Source organism: Nerophis ophidion, linkage group LG28, assembly GCF_033978795.1.
Source record: "Nerophis ophidion isolate RoL-2023_Sa linkage group LG28, RoL_Noph_v1.0, whole genome shotgun sequence".
NCBI classification, from domain to species: Eukaryota; Metazoa; Chordata; class Actinopteri; order Syngnathiformes; family Syngnathidae; genus Nerophis; species Nerophis ophidion.
In genome coordinates, this window is record NC_084638.1 from 5,956,881 (window position 1) to 5,979,258 (window position 22,378).

The window sequence follows — 22,378 nt, forward strand, 5'->3', positions numbered from 1 at the left end:
GGTGAAACATGACCTGTGTGGAGTTATGTTTGCCAATATTCAAACACTGACATTTTTTGTGCTGTAAACATTTGCGGCCTACCTACAGTGGAATATCCATCCACAAACCCCGTTTCCATACGAGTTGGGAAATTGTGTTAGATGTAAATATAAACAGAATACAATGATTTGCAAATCATTTTTAACCCATATTCAGTTGAATGCACTACAAAGATATTTGATGTTCAAACTCATAAACTTAATTTTTTTTTTGCAAATAATTAACTTAGAATTTCATGGCAAAGTAGTTGGGAAAGGGCATGTTCACCACCGTGTTACATCACCTTTTCTTTTAAAGTTAAAGTACCAATGATTGTCACACACATATTAGATGTGGCGAAATTATTCTCTGCGTTTGACCCATCACTCTTGATCACCCCTTGGGAGGTGAGGGGAGCAGTGGGCAGCAGCAGTGGCCGCGCCCTGGAATAATTTATGGTGATTTAACCCCCAATTCCAACCCTTAAAGCTGAGTGCCAAGCAGGGAGGTAATGGCTCCCATTTTTATAGTCTTTGGTATGACTCGGCCGGGATTTGAACTCACGACCTACCGATCTCAGGGCGGACACTCTACAGGTGCTGGTCATATTATTAGGATATTATGAAAAAGTTGATTTATTTCATTAATTCCATTTAGAAAGTCAAACTTTTAGAATGTATACATTCATTCCAAACAGACTGATACATTTCAAGTGTTTTTTTGCCAAAAAGGAGATGATTATGGCTGACAACCAATGAAAACCCTAAATTCAACATCTCAGAAAATTAGAATATGGTGAAAAGGTCAGACATTGAAGACACCTGGTGCCACACTCTAATTAGCTAATTGACTCAAAACACCTGGAAAAGCCTTTAAATGGTCTCTCGTTTTGATTCTGTATGACACACAATCGTGGGGAAGACTGCTGACTTGACAACTGTCCAAAAGATGACCATTGATACTTTAAAGGAGGGCAAGACACAAAAGGTCATTGCCAAAGAGGTTGGATGTTCCCAGAGCTCTGTGTCCAAGCACATTAATAGAGAGGCGAAGGGAAGACAAAGATGTGGTAGAAAAAAAGCGTACAAGCAAGAGGGATAACCGCGCTCTGGAGAGGATTGTCAAACAAAACCGATTCAAAAATGTGGGGGAGATCCACAAAGAGTGGACTGCAGCTGGAGTCAGTGCTTCAAGAACCACCACGCACCGACGTATGCAAGATATGGGCTTCAGCTGTCGCATTCCTTGTGTAAAGACACTCTTGAATAAGAGACAACGTCAAAAGCGTCTCGCCTGGTCTCAAGACAAAAAGGACTGGACTGCTGCTGAGTGGTCCAAAGTTATGTTTTCAGATGAAAGTACATTTTGTATCTCCTTTGGAAATCAAGGTCCCAGAGTCTGGAGGAAGACAGGAGAGGCACAGAATCCATGTCGCCTGAAGTCCAGTGTCAAATTTCCACAATCGGTAATGGTCTGGGGTGCCATGTCATCTGCTGGTGTTGGTCGACTGTTTCCTGAGGTCTAGGGTCATTGCAGCAGTCTACCAGGAAGTTTTAGAACACTTTATGCTGCCTGCCGCGGACCAATTTTATGGAGGTGAAGATTTCATTTTCCAACATGACTTGGCACCTGCACACAGTGCCAAATCTACCGGTACCTGGTTTAAGGACCATGGTATCCCTGTTCTTGATTGGCCTGCAAACTCACCTGACCTTAACCCCATAGGAAACCTATGGGTTATTGTGAAGCGGAAGATGCGAGATGCCAGACCCAACAATGCTGAAGAGCTGAAGGCCACTATTAAAGCAACCTGGGCTCTCATAACACCTGAGGAGTGCAACAGACTGGTGGACTCCATGCCACGCCGTATTGCTGCAGCAATTCAGGCAAAAGGAGCTGCAAATAAGTATTGATTGCCGTACATGCTGAAACTTTCCATGTTCATACTTTTCAGTTGGCCCACATTTCTAAAAAATATTTTTTGGTACTAGTTGTAACTAATATTCAATTTTTCTGAGATACTGAATTTGGGATTTTCAGTAATTGTCAGTACTAATCATCAAAATTTAAAGAAATAAACATTTCAAATATATCACTATGTGTGTAATGAATTGATATATGTTTAAGTTTCATGTTCTGAATATAATTACTGAAATAGATCAACTTTTTCATGATATTCTAATAATATGAACAGCACCTGTAACCACTAGGCCACTGAGTAGGTTAACAACTCTCAATAAACGTTTGGGAACTGAGGAAACTAATTGTTGAAGTTTTGAAAGTGGAATTCTTTCCCATTCTTGTTTTATGTAGAGCTTCATTCGTTCAACAGTCCGGGGTCTCCGCTGTCGTATTTCACGCTTTATAATGCGCCACACATTTTCCATGGGAGACAGGTCTGGACTGCAGGCGGGCCAGGAAAGTACCTGCACTCTTTTTATACGAAGCCCCGCTGTTGTAACACGTGATGAATGTGACTTGGCATTGTCTTGCTGAAACAAGCAGGGCATCCGTGAAAAAGACGCCGCTTAGATGGCAGCATATCCATCCATTTTCTACCGCTTATTCCCTTTAGGGGTCGCGGGGGGCGCTGGCGCCTATGGCAGCATATGTTGTTCCAAAACCTGTATGTACCTTTCAGCATTAATGGTGCCTTCACAGATGTGTAAGTTACCGATGCCTTTGGCATTAATGCACCCCCATACCATCACAGATGCTGGCTTTTGAACTTTGCGTCGATAGCAGTCTGGATGGTTCGCTACCCCTTCGGTCTGGATGACACGATGTCGAATATTTCCAAAAACAATTTGAAATGTGACCTCGTCAGACCACAGAACACTTTTCTACTTTGCATCAGTCCATCTTAGATGATCTCAGGCCCAGAGAAGCCGGCGGCGTTTTTTGATGTTGTTGATAAATGGCTTTCGCTTTGCATAGTAGAGCTTTAACTTGCACTTACAGATGTAGCGACCAACTGTATTTAGTGAAAGTAGTTTTCTGAAGTGTTCCTGAGCCCATGTGGTGATATCCTTTAGAGATTGATGTCGGTTTTTGATACAGTGCTGTCTGAGCAATCGAAGGTCACGGTCATTCAAAGTTGGATTTCGGTCATGCCGCTTACGTGGAGTGATTTCTCCAGATTCTCTGAACCTTTTGATGATATTATGGACCGTAGATGTTGAAATCCCTAAATTTATTGCAATTGCACTTTGAGAAACGTTGTTCTTAAACTGTTTGCTCACGCAGTTGTGGACAAAGGGGTGTACCTCGCCCCATCCTTTCTTGTTAAAGACTGAGCATTTTTTGGGAAGCTGTTTTTATACCCAATCATGGCACCCACCTGTTCCCAAATAGCCTGTGGGATGTTCCAAATAAGTGTTTGATGAGTATTCCTCAACTTTATCATTATTTATTGCCACCTTCTTTGTCACATGTTACTGGCATCAAATTCTAAAGTTAATGATTATTTGCCCCCCCAAAAAATGTTTATCAGTTTGAACATCAAATATGTTGTCTTTGTAGCATATTCAACTGAATATGGATTGAGAATAATTTGCAAATCATTGTATTCCGTTTATATTTACATCTAACACAATTTCCCAACTCATAGGGAAACGGTAACAAACACTACAATAGACAAACAATGTTTACAGCACAAACATACGGGACACATTTTAATTTCCCCTTGGGGATTAATAAAGTATGTCTGATTCTGATTTGGAAAGACGTTGACAAGGTGGGTGGGGCTGGATGACGTCATTAGTCCTAAAATGCATTTTAGAATCACTTAAAAAACTTAACGGCACGAATACAAATGTTCACCGAACAAAAGAATGGCAGTGTAATTTGAATATTTGCAATTACAAAGGGGCCAACTTTACACAGGTGAAACATTTTATTTTGCGGTGTTCACCTGATGACGTGCAGGGTGGTAAAGAAGGGTCTCTGATCCCTCAACCAGCCAATGAAAGCTCGGGTTCTCTGCGACTCAGCAGTTTCCAACTCTGGCAGCACATACTAGGAGAAGATTGTTGGTAGCATTATTAGCACAGATACTAGGATAATATTGTTGTGAGCATTATTAGCACAGATACTTGGATAATATTGTTGTTAGCATTATTAGCACAGATACTAGGATAATATTGTTGTTAGCAATATTAGCAAAGATACTAGGAGAAGATTGTTGGTAGCATTATTAGCAGGGATACTAGGATAAGATTGTTGTTAGCATTCTTAACAACGCTACTCGGAGAAGATTGTTGTTTGCATTATTAACAACGCTACTCGGAGAAGATTGTTGTTTGCATTATTAACAACGCTAATCGGAGAAGATTGTTGTTAGCATTATTAACAACGCTACTCGAAGAATATTGTTGTAGCACTATTAACAACGCTACTCGGAGAAGAATGTTGTTAGCATTATTAACAACGCTACTCGGAGAAGATTGTTGTTAGCATTATTAACAACGCTACTCGGAGAAGATTGTTGTTAGCATTATTAGCAAAGAAGCTAGGAGAAGATTGTCGATAGCATTAGTAACAAAGCTACTCAGAGAAGATTGTTGTTAGCATTATTAACAATGCTACTCGGAGAAGATTGTTGTTAGCATTATTAACAACGCTGCTCGGAGAAGATTGTCGTTAGCATTATAAGCAAAGAAGCTAGGAGAAGATTGTTAACATTATTAACAACGCTACTCGGAGAAGATTGTTGTTAGAATTATTAAAATATACTATGGAATTACTTTTGTTAGTAATATTAGCAAAGATGCTAGAAAATCATTAGCATTATTAGCAAATATACTATGGAATTATTTTTGTTAGCATTATTAGCAAATATACTATGGAAATATTTTTGTTAGCATTATTAGCAAATATACTATGGAAATATTTCTGTTAGTATTATTAGCAAATATACTATGGAATTATTTTTGCTAGCATTATTAGCAAATATACTACGGAATTATTTTTGTGAACATTATTAGCAATTATACTACGGAATTATTTTAGTTTGCCTTAATAGCAAATATACTATGGAATTATTTTTGCAAGCATTATTAGCAAATATACTACGGAATTATTTTTGTTAGCATTATTAGCAATTATACTATGGAATTATTTTAGTTTGCCTTATTAGCAAATATACTATGGAATTATTTTTGTTAGCATTATTAGCAAATATACTATGGAAATATTTTTGTTAGCATTATTAGCAAATATACTGTGAAAATATTTTTGTTAGCATTATTAGCAAATATACTATGGAATTATTTTTGTTAGTATTATTAGCAAATATACTATGGAAATATTTTTGTTAGCATTATTAGCAAATATACTATGGAAATATTTTTGCTAGCATTATTAGCAAATATACTAGGGAATTATTTTTGTTAGCATTATTAACAATTACACTACGGAATTATTTTAGTTAGCCTTATTAGCAAATATACTATGGAATTATTTTTGTTAGCATTATTAGCAAATATACTATGGAAATATTTTTGTTAGCATTATTAGCAAATATACTATGGAATTATTTTTGTTAGCAATATTAGCAAAGATGCTAGAAGATCGTTGTTAGCATTATTAGCAAATATACTATGGAATTATTTTTGTTAGCATTATTAGCAAATATACTACGGAATTATTTTTGTTAGCATTACAAGCAAATACACTATGGAATTATTTTTGTTAGCATTAATAGCAAATATACTATGGAATTAATTTTGCTAACATTATTACCAAAGATGCTAGAAGAAGATCGTTGTTAGCATTATTAGCAAATATACTATGGAATTATTTTTGTTAGCACCCTTAGCAAATATACTATGGAATTATTTTTATTAGCATTATTAGCAAATATACTATGGAATTATTTTGTTAGCATTATTAGCAAAGATGCTAAAAGATCGTTGTAGCATTATAAGCAAATATACTATGGAATTATTTTTGTTAGCATTATTAGCAAATATACTATGGAATATTTTTGTTAGCATTATTAGCAGATATACTATGGAAATATTTTTGTTTGCATTATTAGCAAATATACTATAGAATTACTTTTGTTAGCATTATTAGCAAAGATGCTAGAGGTCGTTAGCACTATTAGCAAATATACTATTGAATTATTTTTGTTAGCATTATTAGCAAATATACTACAGAACTATTTTGGTTAGCATTATTAGCAAATATAGTATGGAATTATTTTTATTAGCATTATTAGCAAATATACTATCGAAGTATTTTTGTTAGCATTATTAGCAAAGACGCTAGAAGAAGATTTTTGTTAGCATTATTAGCAAATATAATATGGAATGATTTTTGTTAGCATTATTAGCAAATGTACTACGGAATTATTTTTGTTAGCTTTATTAGCAAATATACTATGGAATTATTTTTATTAGCATTATTAGCAAATATACTATGGAATTATTTTTGTTAGCATTATTAGCAAAGATGCTAGAAGAAGATCGTTGTTAGCATTATTAGTAAATATACTATGGAATTATTTTTGTTAGCACCTTTAGCAAATATTCTATAGAATTATTTTTATATGCATTATTAGCAAATATACTATGGAATTATTTTTGTTAGCATTATTAGCAAAGATGCTAGAAGATCGTTGTTAGCATTATTAGCAAATATACTATGGAATTGTTTTTGTGAGCATTATTAGCAAATATACTATGGAAGTATTTCTGTTAGCAATTTTAGCAAATATACTATGGAATTATTTCTGTCAGCAATATAAGCAAATATACTATGGAATTATTTTTGTTAGCATTATTAGCAAATATGCTAGAAGATCGTTGTTAGCATTATTAGCAAATATACTATGGAATTATTTTTGTTAGCATTATTAGCAAATATACTATGGAAATATTTTTGTTAGCATTATTAGCAAATATACTATGGAATTATTTTTGTTAGCAATATTAGCAAATATACTATGGAACTATTTTTGTTAGCATTATTAGCAAATATAATATGGAATTATTTTTGTTAGCAATATTAGCAAATATACTATGGAATTATTTTTGTTGGCATTATTAGCAAATATACTATGGACTTATTTTTGTTAGCATTATTAGCATAGATGCTAGAAGAAGATCGTTGTCTGCAATTTTAGCAAATATACTGTGGAATTATTTTTGTTAGCATTATTAGCAAAAATGCTCGAAGAAGATCGTTGTTAGCATTATTAGCAAATATACTATGGAATTATTTTTGTTCGCATTATTAGCCAAGATGCTCGGAGAGCACTGTGGTTGTGGTTGTGTTGTGGGGGCTGGTGGTCTTACCAGGTTATCAGGCACGGCGGCATAGTTGGGAACACCCAGGACTTGGCAGAGGAAGTTGGGGTTGCAGTTGCGTCCAATCAACAGATACATGTCCTTTTGGAGCAGAGACGTACAAATATTCAGGCGCAGGTGTAAAATAAAGCACATATTTCATTTTTAACTCTCATCATCACAGTTAGCGATGGGACAGTTGACAAAATACACAGTTCGGACTTCAGCACGGTTCTTGATTTGTTTGGCTGTACATTCGTTAGAGGAGGAGTAAAAATTGATTGATTGATTGATACTTTTATTAGTAGATTGCACAGTACAGTACATATTCCGTACAATTGACCACTAAATGGTAACACCCCAATAAGTTTTTCAACTTGTTTAAGTCGGGGTCCACGTTAATCAATTCATGGTAATTTCGTCATAGATGCGTGGCAAATCGAACGGGGGCGATTGTAAAATCAATTAGTAAACGTCAATAATGTTCTATTTGTGCTTTATAAATAAAGTTGTATGAATTTTTTAACGTAAACAAAGTAATAGACACATCTAAAATGTGTCTGACCTCACCCAGAGAGCCGACCAGCTCCTTTATTTTGTTCCATACTTTGAAAAAATGTCATGAGAATTATTTCAACTGTTTATTATTACAAAAATCTTAATTACAGATTCCGATATCAACCGATACCGATATATACAGTCGTGGAATTTACACATTATTATGCCTAATAGTGTTGTGATGCCTGGCTGGATGCATTAAACAATGTAACAAGGTTTTTCAAAATAAATCAACTCAAATTATGGAAAAAAAAAAATGCCCTGCCATATTTACAGCAGCTTAGAATTTGGGACATGCTCTCTCTGAGAGAGCATGAGGAGGTTGAGGGGGGACGGGTAGGGTGGGTGTATATTGTAGCGTCCCGGAAGAGTTAGTGCTGCAAGAAGTTCTGGGTATTTGTTCTGTTGTGTTGTGTTACAGTGCGGATGTTTTCCCGAAATGTGTTTGTCATTCTTGTTTGGTGTGGGTTCACAGTGTGGCGCATATTTGTGACAGTGTTTAAGTTGTTAATACAGCCACCCTCAGTGGCTGTTGCCCAAGTATGCCTTGCATTTGCTTCTGTGTGGGAAAAGCCGTAGATATTATCTGATTGCTCTGTACTTTTCCCTAAGTCTTTGTAAGCGTTTCAAAAAGTCATTAAGTTTACTTTTGGAAACCGATAATTTCCAATATTACATTTGAAAGCATTTATCGGCCGATAATTTCGGACATCTCTATTTAAAAGTGATGCATACTTTTTAGTGAAATAGATGGATGGATGGATAGATGGATAAATAATAGTTTGATTCCTACAGGAGAGTTCCCTCAGGAAAATTAAAATTCCAGCAGCAGTGTACAGAATTGAGATCGAATTTAAAAAGTAAAAAGTAAATAATGGGGTTAAAAATGGAAACAAAATAGAAATTACAGCTCAAAGAGGCAAAAGTGAGTGTTTTTACAAAACTCTTGCTTTGAAGGGGGAATTTCAAACTTCCTGTTGATTTTTGCTGAAGGATGTCAGTGTATGAAATCTAGGTCTAAGTGAGACCTACATATAGGTTTTTGTTTCATATCGCTACGACATTCCTACTGGTAGTTACAGGCAGTTTTGTCTGTGTTTTCTTCCTAGGGGGCGCTAGAGCGCAATTTTTAGTTTTGGGGTTAGGTTTTTTTGATTAAATCACAATGTTCGCCAGTCCTGATGTGTGTGTCAAATTTGGTGAGTTTGGAAGCATGTTAAGGGGGTCAAATTACAGCTCGAAGCTGCGGAATAATATGAAAGAAAGAAAGAAAGAAAAAAGAATAAAATGCTATACATTCAATAGGGTCCTCTGTCCCAAAGGGACATTCGGTCCCTAAAAAGATGCATCAATAATAGATTTTTAATCAATCAACCTGAATCGTAATGGAATCGTGAGGTGCCCAAAGATTCCCACCTCTAATTAGATAGATAGTACTTTATTTATTATTTAATACACGTGACACTCCACAATACCCAAGATGCCCCCAAGATGATCCAATAATCCGCCATCATCATTCATCACTCGTGCTTCTTACAGAAATGTATCTCCAAATGTCAGCCCCTTGAATCAGTTTGAACAAAAACTATATTTAGAACAACTTTACTGTATGCAGCATCAACACGAGCTTTATCAACATTACTTTGTTTAATTTCATCCATCCATCCATCCATTTTCTACTGCTTGTCCCTTTTGGGGTCGCGCGGGGAGGTGGGTGGGCGTGGCTGGAGCCTATCTCCGCTATAATCTGGCGGAAAGTGGGGTACACCCTGGACAAGTCACCACCTCATCGCAGGTTGTCTTCTAATCCATATATTGCCAGACTGCGTCTGAATGGAGATCAGTGGTCACCATAAGAATGTGAGTGTATTTAAATGACGAGTTGTTGTAAGAATCCCATCCCAATTGGGTATACCAGTGAGGTACAGGAGTGTGTATACCAGTAAGAGATGTTTCATGAGATGACAGTATACGTGAGTGTGTACACCAGTGAGCGACGTTTCATGAGATCACGGTACGCGAGTGTGTAACTATGTATACCGTATTTTTCGGACTATAAGTCGCAGTTTTTTTCATAGTTTCATAGTGCGACTTATACTCAGGAGCGACTTATGTGTGGAATTAACACATTACCCTAAAATATCAAATATTATTATTTAGCTCATTCACGTAAGAGACTAGACGTATAAGATTTCATGGGATTTAGCGATTAAGAGTGACAGATTGTTTGGTAAACGTATAGCATGTTCTATATGTTATTTGAATGACTCTTACCATAATATGTTACGTTAACATACCAGGCACCTTCTCAGTTGGTTATTTATGCGTCATATAACGTACACTTATTCAGCCTGTTGTTCACTATCCTTTATTTTAAATTGCCTTTCAAATGCCTATTCTTGGTCTTGGATTTTTTTTAAATACATTTCCCCAAAAAATGCGACTTATACTCCAGTGCGACTTACATTTTTTTCCCCCTTCTTTATTATGCATTTTCGGCAGGTGCGACTTATACTCCGAAAAATACCGTACTAGTGACAGATGTTTCAGGTTTCTTGAGATCACAGTACATGAGTGTGTACACCTCTGAGGGATGTTTAATGAGATCACCATACATGATTGTGTATCAGTGAGAGATGTTTCTTGAGATCACATTTTATGCGTGTGTATACCAGTGAGAGATCTTTCAAGAGATCACCACACGTGTGAGTAGTGAGAGTGGTTTCAGGTTTCATGAGCTTACAGTACATGAGTATGTACACCACTGAGAGATGTTTCATGAGTTAACAGTATGTTAACTCATGAAACTAGAGCTGCGGCCTACCATAATGACCCAAAAATCCCTTCCCTCTGTTGCTAGATATCTCGACATGTACATTGTAATATGTATATGTGCTTTGCTATGGAGGTTTTTTTCCCACTCCAGACTGGGCCCCCTTAGGAGCCCAGTCTAGATTGTATTTTTTTTACTCATCCTTCCCCAGTGTTTACCTTTTTCCAATCTTTTACGGAGCGCCTTATGGTGACCCATCAGCGTTCTTGTTCTGTAACCCTGTACACTGTTTGTTTGTCTAATTGTGATTAGGTTTGTGCTTAAAACAAAGTTTTGTTGTACTTGTGCAATGATATTAAAGACATATCTATCTATCTATCTATGTAAGTGTGTGCTTATACCAATGAGAGATGTTTCATGAGATGACAGTATACGTGAATGTGTACACCAGTAAAATACTTTTTATGAGATTACGGTACGTGAGTATGTATACCAGTGAAAGATGTTTCATGAGGTCACAGTGTAAGTGAGTGTGTATACCAGTGACATGTTTCAAAAGACCGTAGTACGTGAGTGTATGCCTTTAAAAGGCGTCATCGAGGTAAAGAATCATTAGCTGCAGTCCACGGGAGTGACCGCGAGTCCAAAATTCGTGTACACCTTGAACACACCATTGAAACCATTGCAAAGACGTGCTGTGATATAAATTTGTCATAATTTGTACGTAACGTTGCGAAGAATCTGAGTGCTTTTTTTTCCCTTGTAAAAATGAGCTGTTAGAAGGCCTACTGAAACCCACTACTACCCACCACGCAGTCTGATAGTTTATATATCAATGATGAAATATTAACATTGCAACACATGCCAATACGGTCGGTTTAGTTTACTAAATTGCAATTTTAAATTTCGCGCGGAAGTATCATGCTAAAATGTTGCGGTATGATGACACGTATTGTAGAGGACATTTTGTTACAGCACCATTCCAAGCTGTAAGTCATCTGTTTTCATCGCATAATTCCACAGTATTATGGAGCTCTGTGTTGCTGAATCTTTTGCAATTTGTTCAATGAATAATGGAGACGTCAAAGAAGAAAGCTGTAGGTGGGAAGCGGTGTATTGCGGCCGCCTTTAGCAACACGAACACAGCCGGTGTTTGATTGTTTACATTCTGAACTGAACTGAATTATATTTATATAGCGCTTTTCTTTAGTGACTCAAAGCGCTTTACATAGTGAAACCCAATATCTAAGTTACATTTAAACCAGTGTGGGTGGCACTGGGAGCAGGTGGGTAAAGTGTCTTGCCCAAGGACACAACGGCAGTGACTAGGATGGCGGAAGCGGGAATCGAACCTGCAACCCTCAAGTTGCTGGCACGGCCGCTCTACCAACCGAGCTATGCCGCCCGAAAGATGACAGTCAAGCTTTACTATGGAACAGAGATGTCAAGCGAACACGGTTGGATTGGACCACACACACAAAGTACAGTGTATTATGCAGCAATCATTTCGAAAGATCGTGTTTCGAAGAGGGTCCCTTGCGAAGGGCAGAGATGGGCATCGCCACTGATGCTGAAGAAAGGTGCGGGGCCGACCTTCAGGTTGTACAGGTACGACCATATAATCTCACTAAAACACTAGTAACACAATAAGCAGATAAGGGATTTTCCAGAATTATCCAAGTAAACTTTCCTCATCCACAAATCTTTCATCCTCGCTCAAATTAATGGGGAAATCGTCGCTTTCTCGGTCCGAATCGCTCTCGCTGCTGGTGGCCATGATTGGAAACAATGTTCAGATGTGAGGAGCTCCACAACCCGTGACGTCACGCGCACATCATCTGCTACTTCCGGTACAGGCAAGGCTTTTTTATTAGCGACCAAAAGTTGCGAACTTTATTGTTGATGTTCTCGACTAAATCCTTTCAGCAAAAATATGGCAATATCGCGAAACGATAAAGTATGACACATAGAATAAACTTGCTATCCCCGTTTGAATAAGAAAATCTCATTTCAGTAGGCCTTTAAATATCAGACACAAAACAAGACAGATTCATATATTTCCTTGTGACGAGTGTGAAGTTCACCAACCGTTCCTGCATCCATGAGGAACGCGCCCTCCCAGCTGAGCTTTTCCACAGAGAGCTGCAGCACTCTCGGCTGAGGGACGGTGCGCTCGCTGACGTTCAGAGCTCCCTGGGAACACAGGAATCACGTGAGGACTTCAATAAACACAATAAAAGGGACAGCCTTTCGCACCTCGTCGGTCAGGTCGTCTACGCGGTACAAAGCGGGGTGGATCATCAACATGGCGTAGACCAGCGGCTGGTACTTGAGCTGACACATGGCGAAGACCCGGTCGTCCAGTCTGGTGCTGGTCCCCGTCCTGAAAGCTTTCTGGAAGGAGTGAAGCAACAAAAGGCGTGACGTTTCCAGCTCGCTCAACGTGGGAGTTCTCGTCGGAGGAGCTGACCTGCTTGAGCAGAGCCGTGATGTAAAGGGGGAAGAGGCGAAGACAGGCCGGGGCCAGTAGGCCGGGCTGCTGGATGGTCAGCACCGACTGGCGGTACGCCGTCAGCGAGTCGATAACGGCGTTGGTCATGGCGTCCCTGGCGTCGCTCAGGCTGGCCGTCACCGAGCGATCCACGGCTAAAATAAGAGGAAATGAGCGCTTAACACCCAATCAAGAAGGTGGATGAGAATGGACCGCTCACCCATGCACGCCAGCAGGCCACACATGGCTTGAACGTCAGCACCAGCGAAGATGTCGGACAACGAGTTGACCACTGGGAGACACAAAGTGTGCACACGGATTCTCCTTTCTCCTGCCGGGACACACACACACACACATACGTTGGTGCAAAAGCCAGCAGAGACGGACCGGAAGTTGTACCTTTGCTGGAGGTGTACAGCAGTGCCGCCTGGAAAGAAACAGTCTGCATGTTGTCCAGGTTTTCCTCGATGGACATTTGAACGGCAAAGCCCGCGTCCGGGTTCACATTGGGCAGCGAGAGCAGGTCCGTGGAGCGTACAAAAAAGTTTCCGTGGAAAGTGTGAATGGACAGACCTGGAGAGGGAGACAATGCACATTGATGCATTCAGTAAAGCTCCTTTTTCACTCCCATTACCATAGCGATATTGGAGCCTACACAGATTTCAATCTAATACGATATCAGCAGGAATCATATATACTTGAATAATTTTGTAGTGTGGAATGTTAAAACCTGTTTGCTCAAATGAAATGACTTAGAGAACAAAGAAGGTCCGAAATTAATTTAAGTGGAGTGATTTTTTTTTGGGGGGGGCCACAATATTCGTAGAATAGAATATATCTTTATTGTCACTGTACAATGAAATTGTAAGCAAAAACTAATTTGATACAAGTCTATAATAACACATAAAAAACATAGATAAATAGATAAAAATACATAAAAACACCAAGCACGTGAGCATCACTTAATGAAGTGAAGCTCATGACGCAGTAAGTTGAATGATGCGGACTCGTTTGTTACTGGACACTTTTTAATATGCCTTGGAGACTTTGTATAAGTAATACGCAACTATAATAATTTGATACTTGTTTTAGAGTTGAGTTGTTGATTTTGAACATTAATGCATACGACGTGATGCATCGTAATTTCCAGTTCCTCTCGTCAACAAAAGGAGTAGGATGAAGCAGAGCTTATTTAATCCTACCCCTTTTCCTTTACATAGCAGTGGCTAAAACTTGTGTTCACTTCTTGTTCTCAATTTAGACTTAGACAAACTTTATTGATCCACAAGGGAAATTGTTCCACACAGTAGCTCAGATACAATGAAGGAAAGTCTAAGGATTGAAATGACAATGCAGGTATAAATAGACTAAATATAGCGATGTAAATTATAACATATGTACGTAATATTAACATATGTATAGTATATTATATGTATACAGATATATAATAATATATTGTGTCTATATCATATATACAGTATACAACAATAACCCTGTACAATATTACGGGATATGTAACAGCTGTATATGTGACAGGTGTCAGGTAATAGACAGATATGTATTGCTGTATGGCGAGTGATTATAGAGCTGGATGGAGTGCGGAATGAAGGAGTTCTTGAACTGAACACTGTAGGAACGAAGCTGAAGGAGCCTCTTGGGAGTATAAACTCCGCTGTCCCTCAATTGGCTGGTTTATTCACGATATACTCCATAAATAATAACATTAAAAATAAATACATTGTTTATATTGACAAATGTGCTCTTCTATAGTTAAATGATTATTAAATGCATGTCTAGCTTGTAAGCTAATGTGTGTTTAGCTGGTATGTAGCTGGTAGTAGTCTATAGCCAAGCATGTTTACCTTTTGTAAATGACTAGTAAAATAGAAAGAAACGTGCGCTTATTTGAGGACATTTGGATGTTAACTGTCTGTCCAGCTTTGCACAAATAAACCCACTGCAGGTCTGCTTGTATCGCACATGATAACACACCCAAGTAAACACGCAGCAGGACCGCTTATATCGTACATGGTATCACAGAGGTAAAAACGCCGCAGCACTACTTGTATCGCACATGATATTACACACACAATCAAACACACTGCAGGACTGCTTGTATCGCACATATCATATGAGTAAACACGCTGCAGGACTGCTTTTATCGCACAGGATATTACACTCAAGAAAACAAGCTGCAGGACTGCTTGTATCGCACATGACATTACACACACAAACACACCGCATGACTGATTGTATTGCACGGGATATCACACACAAGTAAACACGCTGCAGGATTGCTGCTATCGCACATGACATTACACAAACAAAGACACTGCAGTACTGCTTGTATTGCACATGATGTCATACACATAAAACACACTGCAGGACTGCTTGTATCGTACATGGTATCACAAAGTAAAAACGGCGCAGGACTGCTTGTATGGCACATATTACACACACAAAAACACTGCAGGACTACTTGTATCGCACATGATGTCATACGAGTAAACACGCTGCAGGACTGCTTATATCGCACGGGATATCACACACAAGTAAAGACGCTGCAGGATTGCTTGTATCGCACATGATATCGCACAAAAGTAAACATACTGCTGGACTGCTTGTATCGCACATTTTCACACAAGTTGATATAATCTGATACACGTTTCTTTTACTGGTATCCGATATGAATATCGGATGAAGACACCCCTAATTAATCCTTTTTGTCACAAGAAGTGTCCAGCGTACCTTTGGTGCAGCGGATCCTCATGACGGCCTCAAAGCCGATCTTCCTTGTCAAGTATCTCTTCAGATCCTTTTGGAAGCGCAGCACCTGAGCGGGGTTGTGTTGGTGGTGGTAAGATGGGAAATAGTAGACGGTGCCTGCAGAGTACCTGGATATGCAGCCTGGAGGAAGGAGAGAAGTACATTCCAAACAACATCTTCATGACACCCCATGGTCTACCCTCACACCTATTAGTGCGCGACACATCACTTCCTGGACTCACCAAGAGAAGCCAGGTCACAATACTGAGAGCTGAGCAGGAACAGGTCAACAGCGACCTGCTGGCCAGAGCAGTCCAGAGCCAGCTTCTTATAAAAGTCTGTCGCTGGAGATAAATTCTGGATGTCCTAAAGGAAAAAAAAAACACAAGGAAAAGATCATGTGTTAAATAAAACAAGTCTAAAGATCTAATTACTGGGTTTAACCAGCTTTTTTATCTTATGTTGTACAAACCCCCTTTCCATATGAGTTGGGAAATTGTGTTGGATGTAAATATAAACGGAATACAATGATTTGCAAAGCATTAAAAAATAAACCTAAAAATGTGTTATCATCAATCTTTATGACGCTGGCTGCTGCCAGATCATTATTAAGAAAACATGACCGAGAGGAGTGCGAGAAACACTTTTTATTTCAACACTCTCGCGCCGTACCTGCTGTCAAAACCCTAAACACAGACTGCACAGTTGCTGTCTTCACAATAAAAGCCCTGCTTAATCCTGCCTGCGCTAACAAAATAAGAGTCTCAAAAAGCTAGCGTGCACAAGTTAGCAAGCTACGAAGTTGGCCGTCAATGTCTTTCTTGCAAAATGTATAAAAACGAGTATGGAAGCTGGACAAATAAGACGCCAAAAACGAATACTTTCATGTGGTATTGGACAGAGAGGAGGACTTTTTTCCCCTCCATTCGAAAAAGTGGACGTTATCAGCACTACGGTCTGATTCCAAACAATGCAAGTCATCAGAATCAGGTAATACACCAACTTATATTCTTGTCTTCATGAAACAAAAGAAATCTGTATGTGTTAAACATGCTTGTGTTATCATTAAACAGCTTTAACGTGTTAACAAAAACGTCTCTTTCATAAATAATTAAATATAAATTATATATATGAATGAGGTAGATTCCTTCGACTCGGTCAATTGAAAAGTAGCTCGCCTGGCTTAAATGATAAATCTATTTTTCACATAACTTTGTCTGACACTAGTTAGCTAGCGAGCAAGGTAGAATCTAACAATCTTACAGAGCTGGGACAAAATTCTCCAAATTTCTGACATTCCTCCGCTTTTAATGCTCCCGTATCACAGATGTAGTGTCATTAAACAAGATATGCTTGGCAAAATGAGCAAGGTATTCATATTTTTAACAAAATTAGGATTGTCAAAACACGGTGCCATCATATTTGCAGTGATAAACAAACTACGTTGTAAAAATCGTATTTAACACATCCTGCAGGTCAGACTTCAAATCAAACTGTGGACATGTCAGGGGGCCGACTAAAGATGCTGGCAGAACACAAACGGCCCCAGGCTGTAGTTTGGACACCCCAGTTTTAATCGCCGCCATGCAGACAAACCACGCAAGCACGTACCTTGGCTGATGCTCTTTGGTTTGGGTCCTCTCTGGACTGCAGGGCCCCGACTCCAAGGTTGGGAAGCTGGGTCTGAAAGACGGACATGCGGCCTCCGGTGGGGGACACCAGCTTGAAGGCGGCCTGCAGGGCCGAGCCCAGCACCGACTGGGTCTCCATGGTCTTCTCAAATAACGTGGGCAAGCTCTTCAGGAGATCCTGCACCAACTGGAAGACAAGTTAAGCAAATGTTTTAACTATGTACTCACACTAGTCCATTATTCCATGAAAGTACTTGGGTGCATGCTTACCAGTTACTTCAACCGTCTGGATTATTTCAAGTCTTATTAGATTCCGTCTGTTTATTTAAAATGTGCAAGTTGGTGGATGTCATGACTTGCCCTAAATTGAATGTTTTTATCACACACATGGATGGAGTTGAAGGTGAACGAACATAACGTGTGCTTTTCATTTGCAGTCTACAGTAATTTCTCCTTTATCACCGTTACTTTTTCCTACCACAGTAAGGACCAGAACCAATTATCATGAATCAAATATTTTCAAAGCTACAGCATAAAAAAACATGTTTGTGACCTTTTAGAAAAGGGTTTTTAACATGATGAAAGCCCTTTAGTCTTAAAGTAACACAGTCACCTTTACGCCCCTTTAATCCAATATAGTAAGCCAATCAGTGGTCATGATACTGAACAGCATGCTGATTAGGCCAATACTACTGTAAAGGGCAGGGGTCGGCAACCTAAAATGTTAAAAGAGCCATTTTGGACAAATAAAACAAACAAAAAAAATCTGTCTGGAGCCGCAAAAAAATAAAAGCCATATTACATACAGATAGTGTGTCATGAGATATGAATTGAATTAAGAGGACTTAAAGAAAACTAAATGAGCTCAAATATACCTACAAATGAGGCATAATGATGCAATATGTACATATAGCTGGTCTAAATAGCATGGACAAAATGAGACAGAAAAAGAAATGGCATAAAACACGTCCTAGAAAGTCGGAGAAAGTTATACGTGTAAACAAACTACGGTGAGTTCAAGGACGCCAAAGTTAGTAAGTGCTTTAAGTACATCATGCTTGTGTAAGGTACTTTTTTGAAACCTTTATTATGTTAGCGCAGTCAAACCGGATGTCTCACACAATGTTGTTATTGCGATGGAAGGGAAACGTGCTGTTCTGGGCTTGACGAGTAAGAAGAGGACTTGAGGTGTTTAAAAAAAAAATTAAAATAAAATAAAAGCCTCTCAGGTTGCGACTGCTGTCTCCTGTTTATACCTTGATCTTACATAAATGATGTCGTTCACAACAACACAAACACATTGGATGTGTTGTGGATGTATGAATTGTTTTTGCTAAATTTTTTTTTAGTTCAGGGCATATTTTGGGGGATGAGTGAGCGGTTCCGGACAAATTATTTTTTGAAACTAATGTTCCTTTTCGGGCAGCATGGTGGAAGAGGGGTTAGTGCGTCTGCCTCACAATACAAAGGCCCTGGGTTCGTTCCTTTGCTCGGGATCTTTCTGTGTGGGGTTTGCATGTTCTCCCCGTGACTGCGTGGGTTCCCTGCGGGTACTCCAGCTTCCTTCCACTTCCAAAGACATGCATCTGGGGATAGGTTGATTGGCAACACTAAATTGGCCCGAGTGTGTGAATCTGAGTGTGAATGTTGTCTGTTTATCTGTGTTGGCCCTGTGATGAGATGGCGACTTCTCCAGGGTGTACACCGCCTTCCGCCCGATTGCAGCCTAGATAGGCTCCAGCGCTCCCCGCCACCCCGAAGGGAATAAGCGGTAGGAAATGGATGGATGGATGTTCCTTCTCCTCACAATGACAACATTTCACTCACATTTATGTCAATTTCCCTGATATTCTGCATTTAACAGCAAAATCTATTTTATTGGCCAATTCTGTGATTCCGTCCGCTGTTACGTTAACGCCAATTCATATGCCTTACTTTTAATGGTGAGTTTAGAGATTAAGCATACTAGAGCTGTGTCAAATAAAAAGTAGCGAACATGGTGACATCTCAAACTTCTAGTAAACACAATATTTTTTTACTCATTCACTCGTCTGTTTCACCGTTACAATCTCAGGAATTTGCCTGCACGTTACGCGGCCCATTAATAGTTATTTTTTTAATCATAATATTTTTACGATCATGGAAAGCCATAATCAAAATCAAAACCTAGCTCTTCCAAACATGCCAAAAGAGGGGAAGTGTGCGTACATAAGCCAGAAGTTCCTGACTTCAGGCACAACATGTAGTGTGAGTACTTCCCCCAGCTTTCTCACCTCTTTGCTCTCGTTAAGGTTTACTAAAAGGCTGTCCGGTGTTGGTAGGAAGATATCTGCAGAAAACAAAAATAGAATTTATGTTGTTATTATATCCGACAAGCACCCGTGTCTTGTTTCACCGTCTTACCGTCAATGTCTGAGACGATAAGCATCTGAGGCTGGGACAGTCCTTCCTGAAGATTGTAGAAGTGGATGGTGCTATCAAAGGTGATGAAGCCGATTTTTGTCCGGGAGTCCCCGGGGAGCCTTCGGTCAAGCACACGCAAAGATGAAACAGTAACAGGATGAAACTCGGGACAGCAGGTGGAACAGAACAAGCGCACATCTGCACATACGTGTTGATATTGTCCAGCACTGACTGACAGAACACTTTCAGGTAGCCCGTCTCCACTGCATTATGGGACACATCCAGGACAAAGAGGTACACAGCCGGCTGTGGCGGCCTCAGCTGGATTAGAGACATGCATGTGTCATTGAATAGGGTCGGTAAAACAAGACTTTCAGCCAGCAAATGACACCTACCATGTATTCTGACGGAGCGATAAACTCGATGGTGGCATTCTGCACTTCCGGTCGTTTGTGTGGTTCTCCGTAGGATCGACTGACTGGATTATACATGAACTCTTCTGGAACTGCACACACAAGGAGACAGATAAAGACACACGTGGCATGTAGCAAGTATCAAAATGCAGTTATCAATCACTTTTTTTTTTTTAAACACATAATTTTAATTTTTAACGCTAATACTAACCGTTACAGATGCGCGGATAGGCAATTATATCACCCGCAACCGTATCAGTAAAGTCGTCATCCACCCGCAATCCACCCGAACCAACATTTCATCAAAGCCACACCCACCCGCCCGTTGTTATATAGCTAATATAGACGATGCAAGGCATTAGTGAGGTTAGAAAGTGTAACTCCCTCCAAATAGCACAGACACAACGGCTTTCTTGAACTGATTTATTTGAAGGCTTACTTTCCCTTCAAATTCACCCTGAAAACTGTAATAAATAAAGCAGGTTACAAACGTAAAAAGTAATAACATGCACAGCATGTGAATCAAACATTTTACCAAGTAAAATACCAACAAATGACAAATACTTCGTTGGCCATACCCGGAAGTAGCTTCCTTACATCCGTCGACAGACCAAACGAGACACTTCAAAATAAAAGTATGCCCACATACTGTTTCAAAGAGTGCTGCTCGTTTTTTGTATGTGGGTAACAACATTTAACTATTTATAAATGGTTGATTTCTATTGGCTAGTAAGGTAAAGTGTTGTACCTGACAAGTTTGGGCTAACTTGCTTCTGCAGCCTTCATCAGAGGTGTCACGTGATGTTAGCGTGACGTCGTCTGTGACGTGATATATGGATTGTACCATCATGAGTTGTCAGGTAAAACACTTTACCTACTAGCCTATATGAATCAACCATTTATAAATACACGTCAGTAGGCTAAATGAACCTCTTCAACATAACATTTAACTATGTATAATGTAGCGGGTGGCTACGGGGTGTTAGCCAATGACTTTGGCTGGGGGGCGGGACTTCCGGGAGAGATAGGGAAGTGATGTTATCGACAGGAAGTGAGAGTTTGCGTTGTCCCAGGAAAAGCGTTAGACACATGAGAGCTGTTGTGTGGTTGTATTACAGCTTGTGCAATAAAGACAAGACAAACGAAGACATTTTATGAGCCTACATTCCTGGAATTATTACAATATATATTTCCGAATTGGTTCAACCGCCACCCGCCCGAATCTATTTAAAATCTATTTTTTCGTCATGTCACCCGCCCGACCCGCGGTTTATCCGCGGACTCCGCGGTTGTGACCGCAAACCGCGCATCTCTACTAACCGTCGAGAAATATAGCGTGGTAATCATTATTACCGTTCATTGTTACATCCACAGTCAATATAAACAAGAATCTAGTGTTGTACCGATACCCAAATGTTTGTACCTGTACCAAAATATTTCGGTACTTTTCTAAATAAAAGGGGACCAAAACATTTTTTATTATTAGCTTTATTTCAACAAAAAATCCTAGGGTACATTAAACGTTTGTTTCTTATTGCAATTTTGTCCCAAAATAAAATAGTGAACATGTTAGACAACTTGTTTTTGAGTAGTAAGTAAACAAACAAAGGCTACTAATTTAGCTGCTGACGTATATAGGAACATATTGTGTCATTTATAATTCTATTATTTTGTCAAAATTATTAAGGACAAGTGGTAGAAAATGAATTATTAATCTACTTGTTCATTTACTATCAATATCTGCTTATTTTCTGTTTCAACATGTTCTATCTACACTACTGTTAAAATGTAAAACCGTATTTTTCGGACTATAAGTCGCAGTTTTTTTCATAGTTTGCGACTTATACTGAGTGCCAAGCCGGGAGGTAATGGGTCCCATTTGTATAGTCTTTGGTATGACTCCGGTTTGAACTCACGACCTACCAATCTCTGGGCGGACACTCGAACCATCAAGGCCATTAAGCAGGTCAATTATTTTTCATACCTACCATGGTTCTGATTAATTTCTCAAGTGAGTAAAGTCACTTGATTA

General features: G+C 39.1%; 1 protein-coding gene across 3 annotated transcripts in view; it reads right to left on the reverse strand.

Annotated features, from left to right (window-relative positions):
- The window catches only part of sec24a (SEC24 homolog A, COPII coat complex component), a 50,152-nt gene that overhangs the window by 982 nt on the left and 26,792 nt on the right, over nt 1-22,378 (reverse strand). For all 3 annotated transcript variants that reach the window (XM_061891384.1, XM_061891387.1, XM_061891385.1), the window contains 14 exons: nt 20,329-20,438; nt 20,142-20,254; nt 19,934-20,052; nt 19,804-19,859; nt 17,511-17,717; nt 16,142-16,265; nt 15,882-16,040; nt 13,533-13,706; nt 13,354-13,464; nt 13,113-13,288; nt 12,899-13,036; nt 12,731-12,835; nt 7,321-7,413; nt 3,933-4,036 (listed from right to left, as the gene is read on the reverse strand). In XM_061891384.1, coding sequence (XP_061747368.1) covers nt 3,933-4,036; nt 7,321-7,413; nt 12,731-12,835; nt 12,899-13,036; nt 13,113-13,288; nt 13,354-13,464; nt 13,533-13,706; nt 15,882-16,040; nt 16,142-16,265; nt 17,511-17,717; nt 19,804-19,859; nt 19,934-20,052; nt 20,142-20,254; nt 20,329-20,438 — 1,789 coding nt within the window. The remainder of the gene's footprint in view (nt 1-3,932; nt 4,037-7,320; nt 7,414-12,730; nt 12,836-12,898; nt 13,037-13,112; nt 13,289-13,353; nt 13,465-13,532; nt 13,707-15,881; nt 16,041-16,141; nt 16,266-17,510; nt 17,718-19,803; nt 19,860-19,933; nt 20,053-20,141; nt 20,255-20,328; nt 20,439-22,378) is intronic.